Source organism: Monopterus albus, unplaced genomic scaffold, assembly GCF_001952655.1.
Source record: "Monopterus albus unplaced genomic scaffold, M_albus_1.0 scaffold9.1, whole genome shotgun sequence".
NCBI classification, from domain to species: Eukaryota; Metazoa; Chordata; class Actinopteri; order Synbranchiformes; family Synbranchidae; genus Monopterus; species Monopterus albus.
The window spans coordinates 369,244-382,921 of NW_018127889.1; the positions used below are offsets into that span (position 1 = coordinate 369,244).

A 13,678-nucleotide genomic window follows, 5' to 3' on the forward strand; every position below is an offset into this window, starting at 1 on the left:
CCACCACAGCAGCCGATACTTTAGTGTCTCCTTTGCTGTGTGTTTTAGTCAGAAAGCTACATGAGGATGAACCTTAGTATCTGTTTGTTTACTTTTTTAGCACCATTCCCCACAACAGCTGCCATCATTTCATTGGTCAGAAAATAATGTGATAAGATGCTAGAATAATTCAAGAACAACCTTTCCCTGCTAGTGAGCTTGATACAGGAAAAAGGAAAAGAATTACTTGGCTGAAAGACCGATTTGGTGGAGTCAGTTTCAGCATTAATGTTGATAGACTCTCTGGCATTCCCAGCACATCATCATTCAAATATACATAGCTTATGCATTTACTGATAAGTGAGCATGATAGCTAGCAATGTTCCTCTGCATAATCACCTCAACATTATTTTAATTTGCTTTGACTGGGAAGGCAATTTCTTCATGACTATGGGGAGCAGCATTGTCCAGGTTAAGTGACTGCATGTCTAATGATTGTTTCCCCTAACATCAAACATATTGCCAACACATTTTAAAGTCAGTTTCAATGACAACGTTAATCTGATTTGTCCGTGAAGTCTTCAGTTAATACGAACACAGCTACACTGTCACCATGAGTGCAGTGAGAATGAACCAACACAATAAATTAGGTGGCCAAAAACCAAAATTAACTAAAATGCCAGAACTTTTCAAAAAGCTGTGGGGAACTACAGAGTCCAGGGAGAATTCTCTGTGGGCTTGTTTATCCAGTGCTTATGCAAAATACTTATTTATGCTGCTTTAGGTTCTTGTTTGTTATTATTACCCCTGACAAAACCTGAAAAATTCTACATTTTAATGCGATCTCATTTGATAACCAGTGTGTAATATTAACATATACTAGACGACACCAATTTTGAATTGATTTCCACAACCATTTTAGGCTTTATTTGGACAATCGACATTCAGCATGTTTAAGTTTCACAAAATCCTGACCTCAAATGTACTTAACACGCTGTCATCTAAGGTCTCAAGTCACTTAAGAACAATGAATGATTGATTTTGTGCTACACAAAGTACAATTCTACAAAGCAGCTCTCCCTGGTGACTCCACTGCCCTCAATTCTTTATCTGTTCCTGTGTGGAAAGTCATCTAGTCCAGGTGCTGTACAATCACATCCTATTCAACAAAGCCAGGTACTTGAAGCAAATGACACCATTTGTGAGAGTCTCCAGGATGAAAGGTCATCTTATAACTTTGTGGACCATCTTACTTGTTGATCTGAATGTATGCATGTATGCTGAAACACTCCAACCTGAAAGGAAACTAAGTAGGTGCAGGTGACTACGTTTCCCGCTGTCAGGTCACACATGGCCTTATGAAAGGAAAGCAAATCATATTTCTACAGTACCACTAAGTTTATGTTAGTCATGTAATTGTAGAAATGGCCTTAGTGGATGTCACAGTGAGCATCCTGAGAGCGGGACTGCTGCTCCAGTATGACAGCTGGCTCATACAGCAGATCATCCTCTCCAAATGTTGAACTGTGCTCCAAGTTCACAAAGTTAGGGATGTTGAAGTGAGACAGAAAGGCACAATCTCGGCCCGTCTTGCTCTCATCTGTTAATCCTTTGAAAGGCTGGTGTCCTCCAGCTTCCTCGACATCCTCTTCCATATCATCCACACCCAAGGAGCTGATACCTCTGGGTTGGTTGCAGGTCCCCTGCTGGACTCCTGCCCTTGTGTGCTTTCCAACCTTCTTATTTTCAGTTTTTTCCTTCCCCTGACCCTGGTCCTCCTCATTGATGTAGAAATGAAAGTATGAGCGAGACTCCCCGAGCAAAGGACGGAAGAAGGCTTTGTCATTTTCGTCCTGGGGGCCTTCAATGTCTGCCAGACAAGTTCCTGGTCGATGATGCTTTTCAGCAGAATCTGGGTTTCTGTTGAGAAAGAAAGCCCTAGACTGAGATATCAGCAGGAGAAAGCTTTGAAAGTGTGCACCTTTTGTAATTTTTGTCTTGAATGTAGCTGAATCAGTAAAAATATTTCTGGTTTTCTGACCTGAGTCTGTGTTATTATTATTATTGTGTCTGACTGGAGATTAAAACCAAAAATTGTCCCATCCACTTTTCAGGAAAAAAGGTCAGCCTGTAAGTCCCCTATTTATCTTGGCAGGACTTAAGTACCCAGTCTGACTTTATTTTAGAGTCTTTTCTCCAGTTTCCACTGTTCATCTTCACTTGATGTTTGGCCAACTGAAGATCACCTCCAGGTAAAATATCAGATTTTCTCAAAAGGACAATAATGTTGTGCATTTGATAAGCACCATTGATATATTAAACCCATATTAAACCCCCTTGGCTTAATCTACAATCAGAGTAGCAGATGCATCAGTGGGACTCATTACAGTCCTGTCTTTCAATGCTTTTGCACACATCGTGACATGAAAGCTGCCCTGCTCTGAGATGATAAACATGAACACACAACTGCTTGAGCTGTCCTTAGTGCTGAAACGGTGCCTGCAGGGCCTGATGAGAAACATGCAAGGCAAGGCAAGACGGGCTGTAGCCTACTATTATACTCACTCTTGATGTGGCGCTCCTGTCTTTGTGAGCAGTGTGAGAACAAAGAACATGAATATGACAAACACAGCAAGTCCGACCCAGAAGCCAATGACGATGGAGTCTGAAATATCAGAGGAGAAAACATCTTATCCTCCCTCTGCATGTGTGATTTTAATTTATCACAGGAATCCCACCTTTCTAAGAGCAAACTCCTCAGTTACTCTGCTGAAATGAGCAGATGATCAGAACAGTACAGCTGCCTACTTATCTGTTAGTTTGCTGATGACCATTTTGTCTCACTAAGTGGTTTGTTCATTACCAGCTGGTGCTACATGAAACACTGCTGCCAGATATTTGTTTGTTGAGAAGCATGTGGGTCACCCTTCAGCTGAAGCAATAAAGATAATGCAAGAAATGACAGGTACCTGGGGTAATGACTCACTTGTACCTGGGGTAATGACTCACAGTCATAAAGGTGAGTAACCTAATGACATGCACTGAAAAGGCGCCCGCCGGCACGCACACAAGTTTTATAAAGTAAAAGCCATCAGAACAAAGACAGATTGCCTCAGTAATATGCAGTTGTATTAAGCTTACATCTGTGCGCTTTGAGTCCCTCAAAAGACACGGGCTCCTCGTCGTCATAATACTCATACTGCCACACGTAGTCACTGCGACGTGCGCTGGTTTGGCTCCGGTTGTGGAAGTCGGACATTTCAAACCGATTTTGCGTACCCTGACCTGACAACAGAAAACAAACGAAATCAAGCCATCAAGGATCTAGATAAACGACAATGCCACTACAGATATAAAGTTTACAAACCACAGTCTCAGGAACCGTGTTGTTTCTGAGAAGAAGTCTACAGCCCGTGAATGGGAGAATTCCGCGACCACCTCGGATGTTATGTCCCTCTTACGGAGTTCAGTGTAGGGCCAATAACGTGATAAAGAGCAGGGAAATCCCTCTTTTTGTCGTTGCGCAAAAAACTCCATCCATATTCCTTTAAATCCTGTACGCAAAGCAGCAGCAGTTTGGCGAATTGTCCAGTGCGCATCCCCGTTGTCCAATACCCCTTGAACTGGTGGCTCCCTATTCTGAGATTACGCTGTAAAAAATGCCCATCTTTACCCAGTCACTGAGTCTGGCGGTGGGAGTTAATATACTGAGTTCCTTGGATACGTTACGTCATGCATCTGATTATTCTTGCAGGAATGTATATCTCTATTGAAAACGTGTACAGAATTCATACACGCTACAATATCAGTAGAACTTACAATCAAGTCTACGAGAGAAGAGTAAGACATAAATGGAGGCTACAAGTTTTGTCTATTCTCAGAGAGTCTGTCTGAGGGAATGCCCACATCTGCGACCCACCCACTTTTACTGAACAAGTGCGTCATTCATAGTTTATAGGATGACGCCACAGTGTCGTTGCAATAGCACACTACTTTAAAATTTGTCTGAAATGATTTAGTAGTGTCAAATTTAAGAGAGCAAGAGCATGATCCAATATTACCCAGCATTACTTTATCCTATGGTCCCTGTCTGGAGTTATTTGGGAACAACTGGTTTTCCATTAAATCAGTCAGTATCCTGATTTGTTCCACTCATTCTTCAGGAATTTCTATTTGTAAAGTGTTCCTGTATACACTCTACACTAATACTAAGATGCAGGTCTATGTTTTATGGAAAAGCCCCAAGTAACATTTTAAAATGTGTCATCCACTGAATTTCTTGAAGAAGTGCACACAGTATGTAAATTGACTGACCATTTGTCATTTCAGGGGGATCGAGGAGTTAATGATTTTCAAATGGCATGAACTGAGGAGAATATGAAAATGTGAGGACGTATCTGCTTGAGGCAGGGAATCCTTATTAAAACCATAAAACACTGCATCGTTAATAGATTTATTAAATCTCCACTCAAGCCGCAAGCTTCACTAGTAATCCTGCATTATTTTAAGTTATGAGGCATCTTTTAAACAGAGCCACTTAAGGCATCCATTCATTCACTGATGCACCACCAAAATGATTTTTTCTTGTTAAGTATAATTTCTATTCACTGGAATAACAAATATAACACACTAACTTCTTGTGCTTATTACCCAGACGGCACCAAACATTGGAGCTACACCAGCATTATATGGGAACATATTGCATTACTTTCTTCGGTGTAGCTTAGAAGTAGTTTGTCATCACAGTGTGAACTTGAAAGCTTTGTATACCTTACTGCACTGGAATCATCTGAGGCTATGTGGATAATATATTGCAGCATTTTGTTCTCAGGCTGGCCACCTACTAGTACTAAACATCTTCATATGGTTCAAAATGCTGCATGTGAAATAAAAACTGCAACTTTCTGTCTCCAGACGATATCATTGGCTCTTTATCGCTGCCCAGCTAAAGGTGGAATTTCAAATTAAGCTGTGCAATACTGTAGAAATAACATAGGCTGTTGTCAGGAGATCTGCTCTGCTGTGGATATTCTCCTCGACGCCTAGAGCTTATAAAAATAATAAAATAATTAAAATGTTTTCCGCTGATGGATCATAAATACCATACAGTAAAGCACAAAATATTATTACTAGATTACATATATTTACTTAATTCACTTCCACTTTATTAAAAGCTGGAAAGAAAGGCTACATAAAGCTGTCAACGCTGTTTTGTCTCATATTCACCAGCAAATGAATAATACATATTTCACTGAAATCAGACAGTTGCTGTCCCGCTGGCTGTTATTCTTTGGGCTGCTGCTTTGTTCTTTAGCCACAGTGGTCATGATCAGATGATGCACTGTGTTGCTTTCACTGGGATCAAAAGAAATGTGAGCAATTATAGTTGGCAGGTAAATGGTCGACACACCTTTTAGTTGTGTCTGAAATAACTTCTCATTCACCACTGCCGGTATACTCAGCAGTTCACAATGTGCAGTACAGCAAATTCACATTTACTGCACACTTACAGTACTAATCGAGCCGCTCAGTGATAATTTTTTAATCTGAAAACATGAAGTATTGCACTGTGAGTTTGTTAGCAGAAAGTGGTGGATGTACCAATTATCTAATTTCACTTTTATGCTGATGACACATTGTTATACTTCATGGCCCCTTTCTAGACAAAAAGCATGTTGTTCTTGCTCAGTGAGACAAAATTTCTATCAATTCTTGATGATGGTAATTTGACTTACATGCACACTCCTCCAGCTTCAGTCATTAGATGTTGTGTTTCATAATGCTTTATGGTTTGTTTGTGACCTGAACAATTCTGTTGGCTGGCCTTCTCTGTCAGATAGAGGGCATTTAGGCTCCTTATTTGTTTACAAAGCTCTTATGGGAAAACAACCAGCACATCAAATATCTCCTCTGAAATTTAGACAGGCTTGTTGCTTTATTAGACCTCAGGAAAGTCTTATGCTGTTGCAAAGTATAGAATAAAGGCTTTTGAATCCTTTGCTCATCCGAGATGGAGCAGATTACAACAGGCTCTGAAAATGGATGAACCTTATTGATATGCTTTTAAGGTTTTAACTGAGACTCTTACTGACTCTACTCTTGCACATGCTTTTAAGGTTTTAGATGAGATTCTGATCGACTACTCTTACTTTAATTTAGGCATAACAAAATGTATTGCAGATCTTACACTAACTTATTTGTATCTTATTCTTTTCTTAATATATCTTTTTAATTAAATATGGTTTTAGCATCACCTTTATTAATTACATGGGTTTTTATTTGACTGATTTTTGGGTGTGTCTACCTGTAGATTTAAGAATTTAAGTGGTACATTTGTCATCTTCTTACATGAATATACAGCACATGTTCAAATTTCACTGTCAAATATTTGTTCTACTTGTGAAACTGTCATTTGATTTAGTCTTATGTTAACAGGGTGTCTGTGCAAAAATAGAGTGATGTTTTATTTTTAATTTGTGTTATGTGCAGTGAAGCTGAAAAATAGTTTTTGCATTATGGACAAAAAGGTTTCTGAATGGCAATTAAAAGTAAAAAAAAATTAAATAGTTTAAAATGACATTTTGCATTCAAAGTACAGTATCATATTAGTTTTACCAAGTAACCAGGTGCATATTATGGTACAGTCATCAAAATATTTGCAAATAAGCTGAAGCTTAATGAGCTCTACAGCAGCTGTCCTTAGTTTTACAGCCTAGAGCAAAGTTAAGTTTTTAACAGGCACAGCACTTCTACTAATTAACTTCAAAATAGGCTGCTACAGTTGGGCAAATAATTTGAATTACAATCTTAATCGCAGGCTTTTTCTGACACAGAGTAATTACACACTGATGACTTGTCTGTGTGTTAAAACTGATTGTTACAGTTTTCTCCTATCATCATCTGACCATGCTTGAAACACAGACTTCCTCAGAAGAGCCTGCAGACCCATGTTGCATGTAACAATCCCGACCATTCCTGTGTGACTCACCACTGCAGTCACTGTCTGTAGGAAGCATAATTTCATTGACACTAAACACCATATCCATTTATTAAATCCAAAAAATTCTTGATCATAAAACATAAAAACTGCAAGAAACAAAGAGAGTGAAGATGTCCTGGTTCCTGCCCTGGTCTTTCTACCCATTCTATATCCGCTGTGTCTAATATTGTTACAGGCAATACATTTTCTCATCATTGCTTTTTAATTGGTTATTACTTTCAGAAATTTCCCATTTTGCCCAATGCCATTCTGGTCACAAACTTGCTCTAGTTATATAGCAACTGTCCTTCACTGCTCCAAATCTGTTCATTTGTGAACTGGGGACAGAAACATTTAAAACTCCAAAATGGATAATATGAAATATTCATAGGCTTTGCATTGTTATTTCTGCAGCGTGCCATGCATAATTCTGATGTTGCTGAGATAAATACATAATTTCCTGACCAGTGGTGAAATCAGGCCCGGCAAGTGAGCTGTCTTTATTTGTCTCTTGTCCCATCCTGTCATTTACTTTATTTTTTCTCTATAAATCAACAAAAAAAAAAAAACACTTATTCATTCTTTATATCTCAGTGCCTTAATGTGTCTGGTACTGGGTTTATTTTTAGTTTCAGCCTCTGCTAAACAGCTTTTTCAATCTCCACAAACTTAAATTCACAAAGCCAAGGATACCCTGGCTGCTTTATTATACATGCACTTTCACATGGAGTGCTCAAGCACACTTTTCATTTGGCAGACACAATTTTCCTTCTTTCATGCTGCAGTACCAAACTAAAACACTCTCCTTGTCTTGTCACTTCCCACAGATGGTATTTTTCAGTGCATCGGCTCCGTTGGATGAGACTTCCAAATCTGTTTTTGTCAGCATGAACCCAAAAACCATGGAGCGCATTGAGCAGTCATGCAGTCAGTGATACAGAGTGCTCATGAAAAACAAGGCACTGTCATGCTGACCTTTTGCTTCGAGAGCAATGTCTTTAAAATAAAATAAACATGATGAAGTAAGAAAGAAACAGTGAGAGAGAGAGAGTATACGACAGAGACAATGTAAATCAATGAATTATAAATGAATTGAGGAAAGTACAATAGAATGTTATTGAGATTATTCCAAATGTAATATTTTTTGGTGTTTTTGCCTTTTTGACAGTTTGTTGTGAAGTTGCAGACAGGAAACATGGGTAAACAGTGAAAGGGGTTGTGACATGTGACCACAGTCCCCAGTTGGAGTTGAACCATGAACACTGCAGTGGCCCAAGCTGCTGTAAATGAACATGTAGCTATGGCATACACAACTTAACAATATGTTAGCTACTATAATACTGCAGATCCATGTTTTTCCAACTAAAAGCCATATATCACAGCTATACGAGATGCATTTACATTATTTTTGCCATGTTTCTCACATTTTTCCCTGAACTCTCCATGCTTCTACTTACAGTGCATTTTTACTGTGTCAGATGGTTTCCATGGGAACACTCGGGACTTCAATTAAGCTGGGATCTGAATCAGTCTGACCTTCTGCACAGCCATTTTCAGAATATAACTCAGAGCTTGTAGAACCCAAAATAAACATATACTGTGATGCTCAATCATTAATCTGTCATGACATCACTGTTATCATATGAACTAAAAAAAATTCAAGTTGATTATATATGATAAGCTTATTGAATTAAAGCGCTTGGAGGTTCAGCATTTAAATTTTAAATGATTTCAATTAAATTGCCACAGCATGGATGAACAATGTACACTTTTTTCTGTACTCGCTGACATTAACTACCTTCAAGCTGCGCGGCTTGGTGTTCATTGGTCATTTGGTATTATGTAAGGTTAATTCAAACAAGAAACGTCCTTTTGAGAATGCAAATATTAAATTGTGCAGTATCTCAAACATAATGGGTAATGGTAATGGGTGACATATTAAAGGAAAAACCTGAATAATTGAGTGACCTCTTCCAGGATGACAGTGGCCCCATGCATATTGCATGAGGGGTCACTGAATGGCTTGATGAGTATGAAAATGATGTGAAGGATATGATATGGCCTTCACAGTCACCTGATATCAACCCAGCTGAACACTTATGGCAGACTCTGGACCAACATGTTAAACAGCATCTCCACCACCATTGTCAAAACACCAAGTGAGGGAAAATCTTTTGGAAAAATTGTGTTCATCCCTTCAGGTGCACTGAAACTGTTCTGGTGGCATGTGGTGGCCCAACACCTTACCAAGACACTTTATGTCTGTTTTTTTCTGTAATTTGTCACCCATCTGTAGGTATCTACATCTCAGTGGAAGCTAAGGTGGGTTTAAAATGAGCTTCCATGTGTAATCTCTATATAATTACCTCTGATTTGAGATTATAAGAGATCTGGCAAACTTTCCTCGCAGTATGAATTGCATACAAACACAATGATTAGATGGCGAGGTACCGCTAAATGGCACTGTTTGCAGCTACAAAGGCTGTAGTGCTTAGAAAGCAAACTAAACTTTATAGATGGAAGCAGGAAGGTGGTAAGAGAACACGCTGAAGTTGTGGCATCTCCTCTGTAGTTAGTGCAAAAAGAGTGGCCTCTCCTCCTTCCTACATCAGTTACATGAACCAATGAACTCTCTTTTAAGACAAGAGTCAGCCTGAGGGAGTGACGCTCAGTGCCATGGTGCTCCGGAATACAAATAATAAATATCTTTGCATGACTAGAATAATTACTGTATTACACATTTCTGTATCTTTTTAAGCCTGTGGAAAATCTAAATGGAGAACAAATTCAAGTCTAACCTTGGATTTTTTTAATATAACTGCAGTGTTAGTAAATAAAGTCCCTTTGGTAAAGTTATGTATTTATAGAGGAAGAAATATTTAGCATAAATCAATACCTTAAGCTAATTTGTGTTGCCTGTCCCTAGATGGGCCTTTAAAATACATAAAACTCATCACTATAAAGAACTTACCCGCATCCTTTTTACCCTGTAGGTGTGGACTAATAGAACTTGACAGTGACACTGTCATGTTTGAGGCACTTTCAAATAGTTATCTACACAAGGGGAAAAATTACAGAGCACCAGCTTGACCTGATACAGACCGACGAAGCAATGCATAATTAAATCTTAAGTGAGCTGTAAGTAGTGTACTGAATTATTGCTTTGACTCCTCTGTGGCAGGTTGCAATTTAAATGTTTAATTTAAACTTCAAACAGAGTCAATAATATCAAGATGTCCTTGAGAATGCACAGTCCCAGAAGACACTAATTCTTGCTTCTTTTCAAATTTATAATTATTGAGACTGCTTTCCTATCCTTTTAGTAAATCCTTAAAAAAATCTGTTAAACAGGATAATGAAAGGGAGGAGCTCTCCATTTGGATCTGACTCCTCAACTGCTGTGTGTTTGAAGAGTAGAGCACACATGACTCAGTCTTTCTTAGATATCGCACCTCTCAATCAGTATTTATCTCATCATTTCCAGGAAATCAACAGGTATAGGATCACAGAGTATTTTAATTGGTAGCCCAGCGTCCCCCTGGCCAGCTGTCCCCTGAAGTCCCAGGAAAACGTCAACACGAGCAAATCACAAATGCTGCCTAACCCGCTTTCCATTTATTGTCAGAGAGAAACACCAATCTGAGTGACTCAATTTAAGACATAGCTTCTCAACCGAAAAACAAAAATTGATTCCAAACTGGAGGCCAGCAGAGAAATAGTGATTGAAGCTACTCACACAGACAAACAAGCACCATGGAGTTCATGAAGATATGACATGATTACACGCTTTATGGTGTAACTTCAGTTATTGGCAAAATATGAATTTACTGAGATTGTGTAAGAAGCACGAATGAATATATAAAGCTTTACTGAGTGCGCTATTAGAAAATGATGTTTGTGGTTGACTGTTGCCATGGAGAGGACTTTTTTGGGAAGAAACATTGTCTTTGTAAAAGAGGTATCAGTGACTTGGACAAAAAAAGAGAAAATAAGGCTGATGAATAATAAAAAGAGACTAAAGAGGAGCAATACAAAAGTTAAGGTTGTAGGAGGACAGCTGATAAAAGGGGGTCTTGGTAAATTGCATGTGGTGAACATTCAGTCAGACAAGTTCAGACTGGTTGTTAATTTGAGCAGAATTAAAAGAATGAACATCTGAAAATTTTCAGACGACTCCTTAGTGCTGAGCTGCAGCTTTGCATCCTTTAAACCTGTGAGTAGCTCATCTGCTTCTTTTTATCTTATCTTATCTTGTGTTAACAATTTACACTCGGGGTAAACACATGATATCCATTCTTTTGTGTGTGTGTGTGTGTGTGTGTGTGTGTGTGTGTGTATGGTGGTGGTTTTGTCTCATTCAAAGCTGACATGGACCTCACATTTACTGTTCCTGCTCTTTTGTATGTTTCTTTTATCCAATCTTATGACATGCTTTGCACTGATCTGATAAAATTTGTTGTTTCTGTGAGTCATCACTACAATATTAAAAACACACAGCGTGTATCTTTTTGATGATCAGCATACAGTATGTGTTCGGCAGTGGAACACAGTGTGTCCAATTAGCCCCAGAGCAAAAGGAGAGACAGAGAGATAGAGAGAGACTGAGGGAGGTCTGTGTGGACCTTATTAGGACCAGGTTCTGACTGCTTGTTCCCTGGTGTGGATGGATGCAGCTGGCACAGCAATTCATGGTTCACCTTAAACACAGACACCCTCACTACAGGCTTTAACACATTTTAACAGGTAATGGAGTCAGATGAAAGCATACACATATACTGTACTAATGTCTGTATGCAGTCCACTGTGTGCTCAGACAGCTACTAACAATGCATTTTGGCCAAACATTTGTACTGTATGTGTCTTAGATATTCCACTGTTTCCATAAGCATTTTATCCCAGATTGTAGCCCCACACTGACCCCTACTGTTACACTGACTGAGAGAAAACATCACCTAAATGAATGGGGCAAACTGTGTCAATAGATTACAGAAGGTATTTATCATTAAGTTGCACATTAACCTCCTGCAGAAGTTGCATAATAGATTCTCTGTTAGAGTGCCATGCGTTCAAGCTTGGCATCTGCCGGGGTGTAGCTATTATCCCCGTTCCTGCTGTTGTACACACAGAAGGCTGACGCGTGTCAACACCCCCTACACGCACACAAGCCCCTTTCCATCATCCAACTCAGCGGGAAATAACAGTAGGGCACGTGTTTCTTCACACCTCACACCCAAATGGCTTCAGACAAAGGTACTGAAAGAGTTCAACAAGTTTTTATCAGGAAACATTTAAAAGATCAAACTGAATCATTGCTCGGTTTTAAATCTAGTTAAATTTACGATACCCTGTAGGTTTTTAAGAATTTTTCCAAAACTGTATCCAACTATAACTAATGCTGAGACCCTTAACAAGAGTTACATACAGTGGACGCAGAAAGCAGCCACGTGTAGCTACTGTTTAACATCTAATCAAAGATACGGTAGCACACTAATCTTGGAAATATGTTTCAAGTAATGTAGGCCAATCCCTCTGGAGATATTTTAACAATATTACATGCAAGATTACGAAAGAAAGTGACCATATGGTCGTAGTTTGCTGAAGTGTCACCTCTCACCTCAACACCGTGGCGCATGGAAACACTTGGGGACGCGTCAAAGCGCAATTTGGCACCAGCCACCAGGGCCCGGATAAATAGAAGGTTCCTGCTTACAGTCCCACAACCTCGTTGGATTTTACGCAGTACTGACCACTACAAGGAACAATGGAGACTCCTGCCGCCGCCAGTGGATTACCTTCAGACAATGTTAGCCAACAGTCCGATATGTGGAGACCATGGACTGGGAAAGAGGAGACAACTGACGTGGATAAAGTGAGCTTAGTTAACTTAAGAGTTTTTAAGACGTTCAATTCAAACATGCATTTTTAATGGATACAAAGTCTTACGAGCTGTTTAACTTTCAGGATCACACTATGCATGGAGGCCTTTCTGATGCGAAGCACCCCAAAGCTCCTCACTTCGTGCATCCAGTAAAGTAAGCAGAGTTTTGCTAATTACATAACCTGTTTTCTTGTCAGTAATTTCTTTGTGAGTATATTTTATTCATTCGTTTTTCTTTCTGAAGGCTGCTTTGGCCGAAATCGAGGTGTTTCGACTATCTGTACCGAGAGGCAGAATTGCTCCTACGCAACTATCCGGTCCAAGCGACCATCTGCCCTTATCAAGACTCCGGCAGCGAAGCAGACAGCGATGATGAAGAGGAGGAGGTGGAAAAGGAGCACAACTAAATGCCGTCTTTTTAAGACAGAGAAGACAATTTATTGCATAATGTGATAATATATATTTCACTTAATTTATTCCTGTAAATATATGTAAATAAATCTTTTTTTTTCATTTTGATACCAAAACAGAATGTACATGCTTAAGTTATTCCTCTTTTGTATTTTGTCGATAATTCCAATAAAATACATTACATGAATGTCGTTGTCTGGGCCTTGATTGCTTATACAGTATATAAAGATTTTTCTCTGGATTATCTTGCACTGCAGAATAAATAAATCGAATAAAGTTCCAAACTGCTGGCAGTGTTCACTTCCCCAGAGTACACGAGGTTCTCCAGACAAGAAGACTTCTCCAGTTCAAAATTACAATTTGAAAGTCGTGAATGTGCACAGACAGCAGACTTCTTAGTAATTGCATAACATTTCCCCAGGGTTCCTTGT

General features: G+C 39.2%; 2 protein-coding genes across 3 annotated transcripts; one reads left to right on the plus strand and one right to left on the minus strand.

Annotated features, from left to right (window-relative positions):
- Positions 1-146: 146 nt before the first annotated feature.
- On the minus strand, positions 147-3,853 carry LOC109953885 (melanocortin-2 receptor accessory protein 2A). 2 transcript variants are annotated; one of them, XM_020589331.1, is made up of 4 exons: positions 3,347-3,853; positions 3,121-3,264; positions 2,545-2,644; positions 147-1,899 (listed from the first exon to the last, which is right to left on the minus strand). In XM_020589331.1, the coding sequence occupies exons 2-4, from the start codon at positions 3,236-3,238 to the stop codon at positions 1,410-1,412; spliced, it is 708 nt and encodes a 235-aa protein (XP_020444987.1). In that variant the 5' UTR covers positions 3,239-3,264; positions 3,347-3,853; the 3' UTR covers positions 147-1,409. The 2 variants fall into 2 exon arrangements, with proteins under 2 accessions (XP_020444987.1, XP_020444993.1); XM_020589337.1 differs by lacking the exon at positions 3,347-3,853 and having other exon boundaries at positions 2,545-2,564; positions 3,121-3,202.
- An 8,680-nt stretch (positions 3,854-12,533) lies between these two features.
- ripply2 (ripply transcriptional repressor 2) lies at positions 12,534-13,262 on the plus strand. Its single transcript, XM_020589800.1, has 3 exons — positions 12,534-12,827; positions 12,920-12,990; positions 13,081-13,262. The coding sequence occupies exons 1-3, from the start codon at positions 12,720-12,722 to the stop codon at positions 13,241-13,243; spliced, it is 342 nt and encodes a 113-aa protein (XP_020445456.1). The 5' UTR covers positions 12,534-12,719; the 3' UTR covers positions 13,244-13,262.
- The last annotated feature ends 416 nt before the right edge of the window (positions 13,263-13,678 follow it).